This window comes from Peromyscus californicus, unplaced genomic scaffold (assembly GCF_007827085.1).
Source record: "Peromyscus californicus insignis strain IS unplaced genomic scaffold, ASM782708v3 Scaffold_22__1_contigs__length_63687245, whole genome shotgun sequence".
NCBI classification, from domain to species: domain Eukaryota; kingdom Metazoa; phylum Chordata; class Mammalia; order Rodentia; family Cricetidae; genus Peromyscus; species Peromyscus californicus.
In genome coordinates this window covers 19362051-19381279 of record NW_026294525.1, presented here as the reverse complement: position 1 = coordinate 19381279, position 19229 = coordinate 19362051, and the positions used below count along the sequence as shown (strand labels likewise).

The 19229-nt window shown below is 39.8% G+C and overlaps 1 protein-coding gene across 8 annotated transcripts in view; it reads left to right on the top strand.

The window, feature by feature from the left end:
• Window positions 1-19229, top strand: part of Adgb (androglobin) — a 136153-nt gene that overhangs the window by 78891 nt on the left and 38033 nt on the right. For all 8 annotated transcript variants that reach the window (XM_052751008.1, XM_052751010.1, XM_052751009.1 and 5 more), the window contains 7 exons: window positions 5353-5520; window positions 6672-6807; window positions 7422-7559; window positions 10495-10588; window positions 13047-13181; window positions 13678-13831; window positions 17639-17826. In XM_052751008.1, the coding sequence (XP_052606968.1) occupies window positions 5353-5520; window positions 6672-6807; window positions 7422-7559; window positions 10495-10588; window positions 13047-13181; window positions 13678-13831; window positions 17639-17826 (1013 nt within the window). The remainder of the gene's footprint in view (window positions 1-5352; window positions 5521-6671; window positions 6808-7421; window positions 7560-10494; window positions 10589-13046; window positions 13182-13677; window positions 13832-17638; window positions 17827-19229) is intronic.

Here is a 19229-nt window from a genome sequence, read left to right as displayed (position 1 = left end):
TATGTTAATAGAAGGGCCACAAGTTTCTTTTTCCAGAGATAAGGAGGGTGACTCCCTTTTTAGCAAGCAGGAACTTTCTCCAAGCCTTTGAAGTTCCCATTCCCTCGAATGGGAACTTTGTGTAATTGCCTGACCTTGGGAAAAGAACTTTGTAGTTTTATCTCTGTTAAGTATGAGCCTTAAAAAAACAATGCCTCAATTAAAGCTCCATTTAGTATTAATACAAAAACTTTATATGACTCAGTTTGTCCAAATAGCTTAAGCTTAACAAATTTAGCAAAGACAAGGAGACTGAATATATAGTCTTAACCCTGAATAGACCTTGAGTAAGGAGAAATATTCTCCAGGCCACTGGTTCTCAACTTCTTCAGTGCTTTGACCTTTCAATATAGTTCCCCATGTTGTGGTGAACCCCCCACTACAAAATTTTTCCCATTGCTATTTCATAACTGCTGTTTTACCATTGTTATGAATCTCAATGCAAACATCTGACATGCTAGTGGTCCTAGGCTACCCCTGTAAAAAGATTTTTCAACCCCCAAAGGGTTGACACTCATGGAGTCAGAAGCTGTTCCAAGCCCTTTGCCAGACTGCTTAGGTCATTGCCTGCTGCATTACTAGAAGTGAACATCCCAGTTTCTGGTTAGTATTTGGTGCTTCTGGTGACTATCACCTGGCAGTGGCATTTCCAAAACTGTTAAGGTCCACAATTGCAACTGCACTCTTGTTCGAACTCTAGCTCTACTGTACATTTGCAATCCTCAACTGTTTCCTATGATAACTTCATGTCTTTAACACCATTATCACCTTATCACCTGGGCGACTCTTAAGTTGCAAAGTTTAACTTCCAGAGCAAGGTATATTCTTGTGTATAAAAGCATTGAGGTGCAGCTTTAATATCTTATTTATCAAATACCTTATTTACCAAACACATGTTACCATCTATTTAAATTCCCTAAAAGCTTGGTGTTGAACTTGGCAAAGACCTAAGTACTTAGGTGTAAATCTCTAAATTAGCTTTTGTTAATCTGAATAGATCTTTATAACTTTAAATTTTTACCATCATATGAAAATTCATACCAATCTGAAATATTTGAAACTTATTGCTGCCTTAGTCTAAAAAGTCTAAACGGAAATGCAATGAACAGAGAGCTAAATGTACTATTTAACCTTAGTAAAATATGGTTGGCAGCCACGTGGCTGCCTACATCATGATGAGGTCACCAGCTGAGATGGAGGAAAGCCATGTAGTTGCTGTTTAAAACATGTTTTTCTAAATAATAATTACATGCACACATATGCACAATTGGATCCAAGTTATATACACATACATACAGAGTTAAAGCTAGCTTACATCACACATACAGAGTTAAATCCAAGCCTCATGTATGTCCACATACACACACTTATATATCTCCATTTTTAACATAAACATTTTGCAGTGAAGAATTATCAGCTATTTTTAAAATGAATACCAACCAGAATTAACCTAATGTGGTCAAATTTCAAATTCAGTGTTTGCAGGTATGAGAAACCACAGCAAACATAGTTCACATCCCCTCTGGCCTTCTACAACTATCTATATACCTTCAGTCTGTTCCTCTGATTCCTCAGACATTTTTACTTTAGACAAATTCCTCTTTCCCATTCCTTCTCTTATTATTCTAGTCTCCTGCCTTCTCTCTTGCTTTCCAGACAACATAGAAACTTTTACCAAAGTCTTTCTTATGGTTCCCTTCAGTAGTCTAGAATATATTGTATGGCTACAATATTTTAAACAAGAACAGAAATACATGCATATACTATAATAAGAATAAATTTGCATCAACACTGTACTAATATGAAGCATCTGAAACTAGCTTTAGGTTTTTTAAAACATTTTTTTTATTAAGAAAATGTTTTCATTCATTTTACACACCAATCAAAGATCCCCCTCTTCCCTCCTCCCACCTGCTCAGCCTCTCCCTCCCAACCCACCCCCCACTCCCACCCACAAGAAGGCAAGGCCTCCAATGGGGAGACACATCCAGTAGAGGCAAGTCCAAGCCCTTCCCCCTGCCTCAAGGCTGCATGAGGTGTCCCATCATAGGTAGTGGGCTCCAAAAAGCCTTCTCATACACCAGAGATGGATTCTGATCCTATCACCAGGGGGCCCCCCAAGCAGATCAAGCTACACAACTGTCTCGCCATGCAGACAGCCTGGTCCAGTCCCATGTAGCCTCCACAGCCATTGACCCAACTTTCATGATTTCCCACTAGTTTGGTTTGGTCGTCCCTGCAGGTTTCCCCATCATGGTCCTGATGCACTTGTTCATAGAGTCCCTCTTCTCTCTCTCTCTGACTGGACTCTTAGAGCGTGGCCTGGTGTTTGGCCATGGATCTCTGCATCTGCTTCCATCAGTTACTAGAGAAAAGCTCTGTGATGACAGTTAGGGTATTCACTGGTCTGATCACTGAGGTAAGCCAGTTCAGTTCGGGTACCCTCTCCGCTATTTCTAGTAGTCCAAGCTGGGGTCATCCTTGGGGATTCCTGGCAATTTCCCTAGCCCTGGGTTTCTCTCTGTCCCCATTCTTTTTTTTTTTTAACCAGTAAAATTTGTAACCAGCCCCTCTAAATGATGACAAATATTTATAATCCATTGGATCTGAATGATCAAAGCAGCCCTAGCTACATACAGCATTATAACAGCCACTGTAGCTTAGCAACCATAGCCAGTAATTCTCAAAGTCTCCAGGGCAGGTTGTAGGAGCCCCACCCACCAGCATGGGAGGGGACAGCACACAGCATGGGGAAAAAAGATTGTTATTAACCCCAGATTCTCAAGTGCACAAGAATGGCAGACTGGAAGTGACTCCCTGCCCCCACTGGGCCCCTCCGAGGGAGGACCCTGTAGAGTGGTGGCTTGGTGGCTGTGAGCCCAGAGGGGCAGTTCTCCACCAGCCCCAAGTCCCACAGTGCACCCCAGGTCAGGTGCACTCTGAGCTCCGTGAGGCCCTGCTGGTTCCCACCTGCTCTATACTGCACCACCAAGTCTCCAGGCCACAGCTCCCTGCATAGGGGTCTGGCCTCGAAAGTGTCATGTCAGACCCCACGGTGCTCATAGCCTACCCCAGCACCTGGCCAGCACTTGCCTGACATGTAGCACCACAACAGTGTGCTCCCCCATTCACACCTCTGTCTGTGCCTGGGTCAGAGCAAGGAAGTAATGGGGAGTAGGAGTACCCTTAGTCTGTCCCATATCATCAGTCAGTCTCATAAGTCATAAAGAGAACAAACAAAATTATAGCACACAAGACTACAAACAGAACAAACAGACTTCCTAGTGCCTGGAGACAAAATCAAATCCAAATCCAAAGGGGTCCTGGGATGTCTCCATCAGGTTCCTGGGTCTGTGGTCCACCCACACATCCACTTAGACCTTCTGCAGGCACTTACAAATTCTACAGGCATTGACAAATCTTGGGCTCACTTACAAAAGGATATCCCAAATAAAAAGACAGGAAATGAAGGTAATCACAGAAAACATGAAAGCAAACACAGACACAGAAAACTTACTGGTCAGCTGAAAGCTCTACCCAAATGTTATGCCTAGATTGCAGGGACCCCCAAAAGACCACCACGGAGACCGAATCCCATATGTAAAAGTAAAGGGCCTTTATTCAAGCGCAAGCTTGGTCTCTCTGTCTGTCCGATGCAGCAGTTAGAGCAGAGAGCCCTGAGCCTGGGTAGGGTAGGGTTTTTATCATAGCAGAGGTTGGGGTGAGAGACTGTCTAGGGTTCAGGACCCTGATTGGCTGACATTTGTCTAGGGGTATCTTGGTAAAAAGGGGAAATAAGTCTGTGCTAGGCTCAGGGACATCTGGTGATCTTATCTAATCTTGATGGTTGGAATATTTGGGATGTCAGGTACTTCACCTTAAATGCTGGCCCATCCCTGGGCGGATCCCTGGGTGGTGTCAGCTTATGGCTTTTCCTGGACGTGTATGTTGCCTGCTAATAAGCCTGTTATGGTGGCTGTGTGGTCAAGCTGTTTTGGGCCCCCCACACTCTTGTTTGTTGATTGATTGGTTGGTTGGTTGGTTGACTGGTTTTTTTTTTGGAGACAAGAGCTCATGATGTAACCCAGGCTAATCTGGAACTCAAGATACTATTGCATCAGCTTTCTGAGTATCTCGGGTTACACACATGTACTGCCATGCCTTGCTCTATCCTGCTTATTTCAGATTTTTCTTTAAAACATTTCTACTTGTGTGCTGTGCATTATCCAGCTTGCAGAAGAATTAATTCCTGATGATTATTTTGTCGTGGAATTTCTTATTTCTCTGATGACATAATGTTCCTATGGTATAAGGGTTATTAGACTCAAGATGAATCTCTATTATGCTTTGATTCTAATGGAGGTGCACATGACATCCCCTTGCCCATGAGCTGAGAGACCCTAACTCCTCAGAATCAGAACTAATCATTCCCAGAGCTGCTAGATAACCAGGTGAGCCCTCTGAGCAGTCTTACTTTAACTAGACCACCACTAAGACAATGCCTTCCCCAGCACAGATGCTTGCAATGATCATGTAGGTATTTAAGCATCGAGATGAGAAGGCTTCTGTGTGTTTGCCATTGGTTTCTTACCCAGCGGGCATCTGTGTTGTTCAGGTATGTTTGCTGGGCCTACTCTCAGTCTTGTGGGTATCCATGGAGCAATGATTGAACTAGGGCACCTGCTAGAGAAACAGTAAAGATGACTTCGTTTTCCTGACTTTCTCTAAGCAAGCATATGCTGCTCCAGGCAATTCCTGGTACACACCAACCAGGACAGTCCTCAAACATCTCAGACTGGGTTGATTCCTAGAATCTCTATCAGCCTGGAGCTCTCACTCTTTCTCAGGATGGATCCTGGAAGGGGCCGGCAGCCCAAGCTAGTACACCCTCTGGTGGTTTTTGTTTGTTTGTTTTTGTTGTTGTTCTGTTTGTTTGTTTTATCTTGTAAGTCCCTCTCCCCGAAATCTTCTCTGCCTCTCAGTCCCCAAATCCCAATCTTTGTCAGCCTAACACCCTAGACATCCTTCAGAACTAACTCTGAGCATTAATACTATAGAGTTTTCCCTGACTCCACCATAGGGCTAGTGCTCCTCTGATGCAGTCATTTTCATAGGCCTTCCAGCCCCTGATTCATGTCTTCCAGACCATCCAATAAAATGCTCAGTCCAGTCTATTCTCTACAAATGAAATAACCTTGAATCAATCATATAGCCAAGGATTTTCTTCCCTAGCTAGAGGTTGAACATTTGTAAACTTGGTTACCCTTAAAGAGACATGAGGATGGACGCTACATGTATGCTCTGTCTTCACAGGAGAGCTACCGATTTACAGAACAGTCTCTAATAATTATGAAAGCTATTGGAAATGTGATTGCTAGTTTCAAAGACAAAAGTAAATTGCCTGCAGCTCTGAGGGATCTTCAAGCAGCTCACTACCCTATCCCCCTCTACAACAAAGAACTCACTGCTCAGCACTTCCGGGTAAGCAGTTCCAGTCCCCAGACTCACAGCAGTAAACCTCCCATCTGAAAGATACCTTAGATGAACCCCAAATGCTGAGTCTGGGGAAGTGGGTTGCATGGAGACTATTTCTTTGGAAAGTGATTCCAGGAAGCAGAGAGGAATAAGATGAGAAAGAAAATGAAATTAATTAAAGAATATGATAATGACTGCTATGGGCTACTGAGGCTCACTCATCCAGAGTCTCTCTAAAGGAGAGGAAATATTAGCACTCACCTAGCAGTGGTTTTTCAGTAGTTCATTCTGCCCTCAGGAACATTAGCCTCCTCACTCTTAGAAACTTCTGCTGGGGCTGAGGTGCATTCTGGCTTCCTAGATAGCCCGCAGAAAAGGAAATCAGGGTACTTCTGGTTGTCTCTTGAGGAAGAAAACTGAGAGGTACTGGCCCACCCCAGCTGCATGGCAAGTGGATGACATTTGTTTTTGTTTTGTTCAATTTTTTTAACCTTCATGCTATTGACATTCAGGCTAAAATGCTTTTGTAATTGAGATGATTAAATTACATCTAACGCACTGTGGGATGTGTCTCAGATCACTTGTTTTCACTGCATATGCCAATAGCATCTACTTTGACAATAGAAAATGCCTCAGACCTTATCACATGACTTTTGAGGGTGGAGTTTCATAGCCAGAAAGAAAAATGTAGGACATTCAATTAGACTGTAGTTTTGTATAAACTAATAATATTCACCATGTTTAATGAAAGCACAAGCAAAAATTTCTTTGCACTAAAAGTATATTTTATCGTTATTCACATGTAAGCTGATTTTGAATGTTGTTGGCAAAGTCTTTATAAACTAAGACTGCACCCACCATAGAAGAGCACCTTGCCATGCAGAGAAGAAAGAAACCATTTTGTTGCTGTATAAGCATCAAGGTAGAATGCAGTGTGTGTCCCAGACAATCAGCTTAATGTGAAAAGACAACTGTCCACCTTGTCACACATTCCAACAGATGCAATCTTTACATATATGCTTTCAACAGCGAAGAACAACACAGCTCCATATGTCATTCAAAACTAGATCGTGCCACTATTGTTAATTATATGTGTGTGTGTGTGTGTGTGTGTGTGTGTGTGTGTGTGTGTGTGTGAATATTTTTATCTTTTTCAGATATTCCACATATCATTGTGGCGTTTAATGAAAAAATCTCAAATATCCAAGCCCCCTCTAAACTTCAAATTTGCATTTCGGGCTCTGGTTTTAGACACGGACGTCCTGGATGTCATCGTAGATGATTCCTCTTTAGGTATTGATTCATTTTCAATATCTGAGTATGGAAGTAATGAATGATTTTAAAAGGGTATGTGCAGCTGTTGTATAGCAGAGACAACAGATCTGCTGGGCAGCCATGGAGTTCAAGCCCTCTTTAGGATACTCCAGGGGCTCCAAGATCTGCCTGGGGGACTTCCTAACCCTTATCATATGTACTTCCAGAGAACCCTGAATTCCTCTGTATTTGTCATTGACCTTTGTACTTCCAGGGAACCCTGAATTCCTCTGTATTTGTCATTGACCTACCTGATAAGAATTAAGGAACCTTTGGGAGACACCCCAATCCAACTGTCTTCCTTCCTTCCTCTTACCACATTTGGTTCTCACTATTCTGGTTCCTTTATGTTCTGAGGGAAGCCTCTGGCTATTTTCTGATGGGAATCCAATGCAGGTCATCAAAATAGCACAGCTTCATCCACGTTCCTTCTGCAGACATTTGCCTAAGCTCAGTGGACAATGTGAAAGGGATGCTCAGTCCATCCTTGTGGAATGTTCTGTGTCTGAAGGCTTCCCCAGTTGCAGGCATTAGAGTTTTGGGGAAAGAATTAACTGTAAATTCCAATCCAGTGCTTGTCTTTCCCTTGACAGCGGAATGGGTAGACCTTAAATATTGTGTGCCAATAAATGAGAAGGAGTATTCTCCTGAGGAAATAGCTGCTGCAGTGAAAATTCAATCAATATGGAAAGGGACCTATGTCAGACTGCTCATGAAAGCCAGAATGCCAGGTATGGTTTTCAGATACTTGAAATGGACCCATGTGTATAGGAATGAGTGTTTCCTTATGTAAGGTATTTTAGAGTCACTCTGCTTTACAGAACTAATTTATCTATTAAGTACTGAAATCCCCTGAGGCAAGGAGCTAGTTAGAGTTCATTTTCTCATTCTCAGAATTCACCAGTGTCAGAGATGTCAAGATGTCATGCATATACAATGATTATTTGCTGAAAGGCTAAATGTCACGGCTGGGACAATGAGGTAGAAGCATGAGGACTGGAGTTCAGATCCCAGATTCCGCAGAAAAGTTGTGTAGGTGTGATGACCCAACAGCCCCAGAACTTGAGAGGAAGAAAAAAGAGATCCCTGTGACCAGCTGTCCAGCCAGATGAGCCGCATCAGGGAGCTCAGGGTTCGGCAAGAGACCCTGCTGTGGTCAATCATTAGAGAACAGCTAAGAAAGACACCTGACATCAACTTCTGGCATCCACATGTGTGTGCACATATGCATGTGTCCATTGCATGCGTGTGCACACACACACACACCACACACACACACACACACATACACACACAGCTACCACACACTACACATTGAGACAGAATGTACGTTCCATGAATCATTGAGAAAATGATCAGCTTAATTTCTGAGTCTATTGTAAGTTCTTTTCAACCATGGCCAGTTTGGTTGGAACAGTTTGCAGGGTCATTCACCTTCAGCCAAGTAGGTGATTATTGTCCAATTTCAGATTGAATGTAACAGAATGAAGGACACCAGTGATTCTGTGCATGATGAGGCTGATGTTAATTTAGAGGCAGAAATGTGTTTCAATATGCTCTAACATTTGTGAAGTGAAATGTTTTCAGGTGCATCAAATTGATTGTGGGAAGAAATGCCTATATTATCAGATGAAAATTCAAAAGGTGTATTCAATCATTTTCATCATGTGATAGCCATTGACCTTTTGAGAGGAAAGATTTATCTCGGATAGAACTTTTTAGTTTACTGAAATATTTTGTTATAAAAAATATTTCTATGGGAAACATTTAGTGACAATACTGAAAAGTTTGTTTGGGGAGTGAAAAGTCAAGATACCCAAAGGTGTTTTAAAATGTAAGTAAATAGTTTATGCTAGAAAATATTAAAATGAAGGTATGATGTTGCATTCATGTAGTTCCAGTACTCAGAAGGATGAGGGCAGAAGATTGCTAGTGTTAGTTCGAGACTGATCTGGGGTATCATATCAAGAAATAAGGAAAGAAGGAAGAAAGGGAGGGAGGAAAGGATGGAGGGAAAAAGGGAGGGAGGTGGGAAGAATGAAGGAGGGAAGGAGGGAAGGAAGGGAAAGGAGAAAGAAAGAACAAACTAGAGATAGAAATATATTATAATTACTTGATTTTCATGTTTTCCTTCATTAGAAAACAAACACATTCATCAAACTCATTGTATGGTAAAATGTTTTGGTTCTCTCTGTGTAGCTCTGTAGACCAGGCTGGCCTCAAACTCACAGAGATCCACCTGCCTCTGCCTTCTGAGTGCTAGGATTAAAGGCGTGCACCACCACTGCCCGGTTTGTTTTGGTTCTCTCTCTGAGTAGTAACTAGTATGTTTATATGATTTTGGTTCTCTCTGTGAGTAGTAACTATTACATTCATAGGGTGATTTTTTTCCCATGTGGAAACTGAAAAAATGCAAGCAATTTTATAATGTAGTTCTTTCACTCCGCTCATATTCATTGAATGAATCTCAGGGGTAACATACCCATGGTGACAACTATTTCAGAGAAGCTGGCCAAACCAATGAAGCTTCGGCTCCATTACAGGCACACAGCAGATAAGCAGAGATGCTATGGTTCCCATTTCAGAATCTGAAGAACAGGGAAGAAACTCAAGCAAGACAATGAGAAAAATCTGAGAGTGCCTGTTTCTGACACGTTGACTCTGAGATATTTACTCAGGATGGCATTTCCCCTGCAGGTCCATCTACTGTGAAGCCATTTGTTGACAGTGCCATAGACTGAGGTTCATGACATCCATTCAGGTGTATTCCTTATTATAATTAGGTGGTTTTTTTTTTTCTGAGCTAAGGTTTTCCACAGGAGTTTTTTTGGGTGTGACAAAAGATCTCCTTATGCAAACCATTTCATGAGTTTCTTAAATAATGTCGAAGAACCCAAATGTCTTCAGGTTAAAGATGAGAGGAAATGGTTAAATACTGTGAGCAGTGCTCTCGTCTAAACATTTGTAACCCTATAGTTTAAGCATGCTTTTACTGCTTACAAAACTGGAGAGCCTGGAGACATCTTACTTGTGGATTGTGGGGGTCTCTGCAAACACCATGGCCAGCAGAGTGTCAAGCCACAAGAAGGAAGTCTGGTTCAGCAGGACTCGGTAACTGGTGTTGGTTCAAACTTCAAGAATCTGACCCCTGCTAGTTTATTTTAGGCATGCTTAAGCACAGCACAATTTGGGGAAAAAAAAGTTTCCTGGTGATAATTAACTCAATCCCATGTTCACAGCTAAGCTTAAGACATAACTCCATCAAAACTCTTATAAAGTAAAGTGACATTTTCCATAGAGATAGGTTCTGTAGATTAACTGAGGGAGACAGGCTCAAGAGAAAGAAGCTCATGATAGGACCTGGGGTAGCTGATGTGGCCTGGCCATACAGAATAGCATAGAGGTTACTAGACTGTTAACCACATTGGTTCACAGCCTTCTGGCTGGAAAACAGGTTATATATCTTTTTCTTTGAAGAGACAATCCTGTATGTTTAACATTCCTTGTTTCTCTGGTGCTTATCTATGAGCATAAAGACCTACATGCCTCCTACAGGGGATTTCAAAGTCTTTACCTGCAAAATGAAAACTGTGCACAAGGTCATGGTTCAGATATCTTATGGATTTAATGTTTATTATTATTATTGTTGATGTTGTTGTTGTTTAGACACAAAGGAAAATGCCAGCGTTGCAGATACACTTCAAAAAATTTGGTCGATATTAGAGATGAATATGGAACAGTATGCACTTTCTCTTCTAAGGTAAACAACACTTCTAGGCCTCTTCTAGCTAAAGAATGCTTCTAGATTTCCAGTAAAGAACTGTTCTATATGGCCATAATGGCCTCTATCCCAGATAGCACCTGTGAAAAACATCCAAGATTCTTGGTGCTTTTAAGGCTAGATATAGATTCAGGCACCTCACCAACTCCCACCCTGTCGTGGAAGATGCCACAGGCTTCCCTGCAGGGGACAAGCAGATATCATGATTTATTTTAGTCAGTTACATGAGCCAGAAAACATAGAGGAAGAAAATTCTAATATTATATTCTTGTTTGTGATCTTAGTTCTTTGTCATTGAATTGTCCACACCCCTTGCCCACATTAACCTCACAAGCTCCCTTCCAATTTCTAGTCGCTCTCTGGACCCTTCAGTGGCCCCAACCTAGCTGACAACTGCTTTGCCTGCTTCCACTTCCCCAGCTTTACAGCTTAACCATCCAGCCTCATTTCCCATTTATGAGCATTAATTATTCCCTTTCTTGGGAATTACATTCTCCTTCAGTTAAAATCGTCAGACAACTTCAAGTGCCTTTGGAAGTTGTAGTTCACGACTGACCCAGAGTGTGCTTCTCTCTCTTGGTATCAGTTGCCACAACTTACACAGTGCCTCTTTGACCTCAACTGGGAAAACACTGGTATCTGATGTTATTGCTGCCTGGGAGGCCAGCCCCCAGCAGTGCAGGGCTCAAAGGGAAATGCACAGAGTTGGCACATACTAGACTTTTTCATCTGAGGGTAACCACTAGGGAAAAAGACACACACTCTCTTGATGGTTTCCTTCAGACCTTTTCTTTATTTTTCTTTTGCATTCTCTATTCTTTATTTTCCTGTTGATTTCCTTCTCTCATTCTTAATGTTTTCCTTCTAACTCTCTCATTCTTGATGTTTTCCTTCTAGCCCATTTTTTAAAAATTCTTTTTTAAAAGTTCTTTTTCTTATAGCTTTTATATCCCAGCAAAATCTTTCAGGCAATGTAAAAATTACAATGTGCTTACATTCTGTTTTCAAGTGAATGATTACAATGAATACAAAACAAATGTAAAAAACTGCATGTTTTTCATATACCTTACATCATTAAATGTTTTGTGTATTACAGGTGAAAAACAGATTATCCCAAGAACTCACATACATTCATACCCAAGCAACTTGTTATAGATTAACCATGTAGGCAAGCAAGATATTTTTCTCAGTCAGGTCTTTTACTGAAGTTTTGTAGTTACAAAGAAAGGGCCAATAACTTTATTACTTAACTTGAAAGGTAATCCTTTTTTGTTTGTTTGTTTGGTTTTTGTTTTTCAAGACAGGGTTTCTCTGTGTAGTTTTTGGTGTCTGTCCTGGATCTTGCTGTGTAGACCATGCTGGCCTTGAATTCATAGAGAACTGCCTGCCTCTGCCTCCCGAATGCTGGGATTACTGTTGTGTACCACTGCCACCCAGTGAAAGGTAATCTTATAGAGGATCAGTTTTATAAAGGATCATAAACCTCAACTTTTATATATGGAAAAGAATTAGTCAGCTCTATTTTAAATCTTTGGGGTACATCAATTGTTTCTTATATAAGGAGATTGAGGGCAAAAATGGGCACAAGGAATTAATCACCATCTTTGGTCATCAACCAATCCTAGTAAGAGAAGCACATCAGCTAGTCATATTTGGGCTGCTTCGTTCTTGTTCCCTGACTTTAAAGAGTTCTGGATTCAACTATGTGCCTTTCTCAAACTTTAGATTATCTTCTTGAGTTTTCACCTCAAAGCTGTTTGATAAAAACTTCTTAGTTTAACTTTGTTATTTTCAAAGCTTTGTTTTAGCTTTGATGCACTCTGAAACCTGTGAACACCTCTCACAACGTTAAGATTAGAAGAATTTAAACTAGTTGGGCTACTGGACTCAATTGTTTTCCTTAATCATTAACCTAAGTCACAGTCCATACAGCTCCTCAATAGAAACTCATGTGTTCTAGCTGTGTGACACTTCCTTGTTTTATTTTTTAATAATCAAAACTCTATTTAAACTAGCATTATTATTATCAAATAGACAGTACAGCTTAAGAAGGAATCATCTTCATAACAATCCACAGGTAAAAAAAAGCCCAGTAGAAGGGAACGCTTCCTTGAGAAAACAGACTACATTACAGGCAGTGGGGATCTCCCCACACCCATTCACACCATGCCGGATACCAGAGAAAGACGGCAGGGGCAAACGTGTAAAGGCACAGCAGAAGCAAAAGCCACTCTGGGGTCTGTGGTCTCGGGGCCTTGCCTATCTGAGATTCACCCATCAAGGAGTTGCGTCCTGGTGGACTGACACCCAGGAGTCAATTGCTCCTCTGACATGGCTACTGGCATGGTATTTTGCTATGTTAAGGGCTACTTCTCTCCTGTAAATGGAGTTTATTTTAAAAGTACTTTGTCACTGATACTCACTTTTCCATTTCTAGACTAATGTTTAAAAGCAAGTGTAGGTCTATGGAGTCTTACCCATGCTATCAAGATGAAGAAACAAAGGTTGCCTTTGCTGACTACACGGTGAACTATGCAGACCAGCCACCGAATTCTTGGTTTATAGTATTCAGGCAAGTGGTGCATACAGTGTTCTGACCTGCAGTGTCTGGGGTGAAAGTATGGTTAGCAGTAAAAGTATCAATCAGCCTCTAGACTGCTTTCATATTTGGTTAAAACTTTTCCATACATATACATAACATTTTCTACACATATGATGGGATGTCAGAGAATTTTTATCAATAGTCCTTCCATCAAAATATAAAAATGTAAACAATTTATAGATTTTTCAGTGAATATATTAACATAATAAATCAGTCTGTTTCCAGTATAGTTAGATAGCATTTATTTCCAAGCAATAGTATATCTGGTACAAGTCATGACTGTTGTATACAATGGGAGTTTGCATTTGAACATCAAAATGACACTAATAATAAATTGAAATGGAAAAGATATGCAAGCCTTTTAGTTACTTGCAATTTTAAGGTTTCACAAAGATTCTTTGGGTTTAAATTCTATTTAAAGCATTAAGAGTCACACTAAGAAAGGCCTGTGCTTTTGTAATTCTAGAGAAACATTTTTGGTTCCTCAAGATATGATCTTAGTCCCCAAAGTATACACTACACTCCCGGTCTGTATGCTGCATGTTGTTAACAATGACACAATGGAGCAAGTACCGAAGGTGTTTCAGAAAGTGGTGCCTTACCTTTACTCCAAGAACAAGGTAGGTGCAGAATATATCCCCAGATGTTCAAACAAAGTGAATTGGAGCCCAGAAGCAAGCACAGCAGCTGAGCTTGCAATCTATCTAGGAGGAAGAGTTTTAGTGAATGCTGCAACACACTTCACATCCCAGAAAGTACACATTGTACATGTCCAGTGTTGAAACCAAAGCCACATCGGTTTTAAAACAGAAGCAGATCCCAGGAGTCCATTTGGTCCTATAATGAAACAGGCCAGGCTTGTCTCTACTTCACACATAGCCTTTACGCATGAGGGGACTGAGATCATGTTCCCAGCCTCCAACATCAGTCTTCCAAGGCAGTATGACTATCAGGCCAAGAAGCACTGTAAGCTACCTGCTGAATGGATGAGAGACCCTGGCCTTCTGTCAGATGTTTCCTCTCTGGGTATTTTAATCTCTTATTCATGCCTTCAATCACATTCCCCATTAGGGCATCATGACAAGTATAGTAGACGTGGGCAGCAAACACAGAGAGCTGCTTTTGCTCCTAACTTCCCTTCTCTAGCCCTGTGGTTTTGAGCTTGATCATTTTTCCCTCTGGATTATGGTTGTACTTTTCTTTTGAGGTTCATTTCAGCCTACAATATCATGCATTATTTTATGTAAATTAGACAGACCTGTCTAATGAATGTCTAATGAATATTGACTTCATAAGGATGAAGAATAGATGTAAAATGAATTCATTCAATAAGAAACTGAACAGTTCTTTTGAACTACTTTTGAGATTTGAGGAAACAAGAAAAATAGAATTTCTTTTTATAATTTTAAGACAAGGCCCTTCTGTGTAGCACTGGGTATCCTGGAACTCACCATGTAGATCAGGCTGGTCTCAAGTTCTCAGAGATCTGCCTGCCTCAGCCTCCTGAGTGCTAAGGTTAAAGGCATGCACTAACACACCCAACTAAAATTCTTGATTAAACAACTTAATCCTACTGATTATTTATATATGTATGTATACATATGCATAGTGATATTTTAAAAATTGTTTTTAATGAATTTATTAGTTCTCATAATTTTTAAAACTCATGTTTAGTAAACTCAATTTTTCTATTATTTTTTCATGAGATAAATTTTCTTGATTTGGGCATCAGATTTTATAAAATTGGAAGATAGTATCAAATTATACCTAGTACCTTTAATTATTTTTACTTCACATTAAATCAGAGAAGTATCAAATATATAGTTTATGGGGCAATCTGGTAAACAAATATTTTATATGGAAGTCATTTGTATTTGATATTATGTTCTGAATCATAATTTAAAAAATTCATATTATTAAAGCCAATGGATCCATTTTTTATCTATATTTAACCATATCATTTTAAGTTATGGTCATTATGTTTACCACTTGTTGAAATGATATTCAATTACCTTTATTTCAGTAACACTTTTCATTTTTCACACATCAAGTATGCCTTTATGAACTGAATTTAACCCATTGTGTTTCTTCCTGCTATGTATTCTCCTTCATGGCCTAACAAATGATATTTCATCAAAAATTCCAGGATTGTGAAATTTCCCTTACCTATGAATGCTACCTTCCACAGCAGAATGTCTTGTACTAAATCCAATGGTAGAAAAGAATGCAGGCCCTTCCATAACAAATTTGTTTTTACACATAGACAATTTTTGCATTGTCATTTATCAGACTTAACTTAGACTTTTGTTTAAACAGAAACAATTTAATTTGTTATCATAAATATTAATTAAGAAAGCTCAAAAGCAAGGAAATGGTTTTGTCTAGGGCAGTGGTTCTCAACCTTCCTAATGCTTCAACCATTTAGTACAGTTCCTTATGTTGTGGTCGTCCCCAAATATAACATTATTTTCATTGCTGCTTCATAACTGAATTTTGCTACTGTTATGAATCTTAATGTAAATATCTGTGTTTTCAATGGTCTTAGGCAAGCCCTGCAAAAGGGTTGTTCAACCCCCAAAGGGGTCATGACCTACAGGTTGAGAACTACTGGTCTAAAGGCAGAGTCTAGAAAAATCATAGATGCCATCAAAATCTGGAGATGATTTCTCTTTCACCAAATAAGTTATATTAATATTAGTCATCAATACTTAATTTAGGAAGGGACATTTAAAAATATTTAATTCACAGGTTTTGGTGTGTGTGTGTGTGTGTGTGTGTGTGTGTGTGTGTGTGTGTGTGTGTAGTTTTGAGTTTCTTCTTTGTGTTTGTTTTTGTGTTTTATCATGGCTGGCTCTCTAAACTAAGGTTAATTCACATGTATTTTTCTCAAGGAGGCAAGTTGAGTCAAAATGTAGAAATGAAGAAGCACATTCCATCTCCATTTCACATGACAAATTCAGATTGTAACCAACACCCCCATCCCTCTCTCCTGTCTCTTCTGCCCTCTGTATCTATCTGACTTTTAGGGAAGGAAATGGGAAGCCTGTGCAAGAAAAGTTGACATGTGTGAACAGAGAATTAGCTTTCCATGGCGCCTTTCTTTTCTTTTCTTTTTTTTTTTTAAGTATGGCTTGTCATCTCTTCGCGATTCTCAGTCTTTAAATATGCTTGATAATTATTTATGTCCCAGGTAAAATGTGGCACTGAATGTTACCTCAGAACAAAACTGATGCAAACAAAACTGATTATTGCTTAAATCTTTGCCCTGTAGTCTGTATTAACACCCTGGGACCTGACAAGCATGGCAACATATGTGTAACCATATGTCCAGAGAGGGAAAACATACTGCTTCCCAAATGTACTGCATCACAGAAACACTGTTCATAAAATGCATTGGGTCAATATTTCGCAAAACTCATCCTGGAAGACACTACTGTAAATTGAAGCCCTTTTTTCTACTAGGCATTTCTTCCTTCCTTCCTTCCTTCCTTCCTTCCTTCCTTTCTTTTTTGTTCTGAGACAGGGTTTCTGTGTAACAGCCCTAGCTGTCCTGGAACTAGCTCTGTACACCAGGCTGGCCTCAAACTCACAGAGATCTGCCTGCCTCTGCCTCCTGAGTGTTGGGATTAAAGGCTTGCACTAGCACCACATAGCCTACAAGGCATTGCTATCCTTCTGTCTTTACCACTAAATAATTTGCTCCGGCATTAATGAACCATCTTGGTATGATATCCCAGAGATGGTTTCCAGAGACAGGTGAACATCTTTACCTATACAGAGGATGTCTAAGGCTAATACAAAGAGAAATAAAAATGTAGCCCTGGGTGCTACCCAACTTTGTTACCTGACTGGAGCCCTCTTCAAGAGACATCCTGCCCCAAATGAAATTCAACAGCTTTGTTATTATTTACTAGTACGTTAGTTAGATGATCTAATCAAGTTCTTCTTCCTTATAAAGTCATTTTGGCCTGTAGGATTCTGTTTAATTCCTTTGAATTTTCACAAGGCATCCTTTGATGCTTGATAAGGACTCTTATTGGAATGAGGCTTGCAAATGTATATGCTTCTTCAATTAAACTAACAGTCATCTCCCTACTTAGGTCATAATTTCTCAAAGATGGAACAGTGGGATTTAGGGCACTGACTTGTGAGATTTCTCAGAGTTTATTTCTTCACAGCACTGAGGATCTAACCCAGGGGTACACACAAGCTAAGCAAGCATCCTACCACTTGGATACATCCTCAACCCTAATCTGATTATTTCTAAGGATTTTAAACATAATGCTAATGGCTTGATGGTTATTAGGAGATCTTGGACCTATGGGGAGCATATTTATTATGATAGCAAATTTATTTCCACGTGTGGACCATGTATTTGAGAGCCTCATGGCAATGTGAATCCTGTGTGTGGTTGCCTTCTATTTTAGAAAGGCTACACATTTGTGGCTGAAGCATATACTGGGGACAACTACGTGTCAGGCGCACGGTGGAAACTGAGGCTCATTGGCTCTTACAACCCACTTCCATTTCTTTCCCGAGATGCTCCGTGCAACACCTTCACCATAAAGGAAATCAGAGACTACTACATTCCTAATGACAGGAAAATCATGTTCAGGTACAAGTATAGAATAGACAGATAAAGATGTTCTTAAAATATTTTTATTAAAATGAATTTGTACTTCTAAGTGCATTAAATTTTAATTTTTGTAAATTTATGAAAATAACTAATTAACATTAGCAAGGTTGAATGGATGATCAAACCTGTACAGTTTCAAATAATGCTAATACCCTTTCTTAGGCTTTGTTTTACTTCACTGTCACTGAAGATTCTTTCTGGTCTCCTATGGCTATTTGACTTTCTCCTTGCTCCACCTTATCTTTGGCTACTCTCTGGTTGGGGGGGTATAGGGGGGCGGGGCATCCTTGCCTGTCACTCCAGCCTTCTTTTCATGCTCACCTATTCATTCCCCTTGAATTGGCCTAGTACTGATCCCACTTTCTTTCGTTAATCGTGTCTGTGGATTCTAATTCTGACATACCACAGCCTTGGTGTGTGTCTCCCCCTCTTTTCTCAATGCTCCTGCACAATTTTAGGGTCTCCATTATGCTTGTTACATATTTTACATATAAGTATTATTATTTGTCAAATTTTATCAATAAGACTTAGTTTTTTCCCTCTGAAAACCAACTCACTAATGTATGGTGCCTTTAAAATAGCTCTTCACTTGTTGTTGTTTTGGGAATCTAGGACTCTGTTATATTTGTTTTAATACATTGCATGGTCGCTCTTCCTTCTTAATTTATGTATCTATCTTTACTACTAACATATATATTTGTTCCAGGTGCCATTCTTGTGGTAAACATCTTATGTATATATATATATATATATATATATATATATATATATATATATATATATATATATATATATAAGCTGATTATCTGTTCCTCAGCCTCTATGAGAATTAATGTTTTTTAACTTAGTTTTATTGAAAGTAGATTCTTCTCACATGTAATGTATCCAACCACAGGTTGCCCTCCCTCTACTCCTGAGTTCCCCTTCCCAACTCTCTTCTCCCCCAGATTCATTCACCTCTGTTTCTTCAGTAAAGAGCAGGCCTCCAAGAGATGACAGTCAAGCTAACTGAAGGCCAGACACGTGTCCTTTAAACATGGGAACTAGCACAGTACCCAATGCATTGTTGGCCTGCATTAAATATTTTCTCTTTTTAATAGAAAATGTTCTTCCCCCTGAATTTAGAAAACACACTAAATATATGTGTCATTCATAATCAGACAACCAACAAACAGCCCTAGTTGGCACTTTGTTCTTGTTTCTTATATCATTTCTTTCTGGTCATAGTTTACCACTTTTAAAGTCATGACAGTAAGAACTTTGTGGTTCAGACATTTCATATCGTGTTATGTAATGGTCATTTATCAATAATGTCAAGATGTCTTAGCTGTTTTATGACTTCCAGTAGTCAGTCATGTGAATACTCAGTCATTTACTTGGTT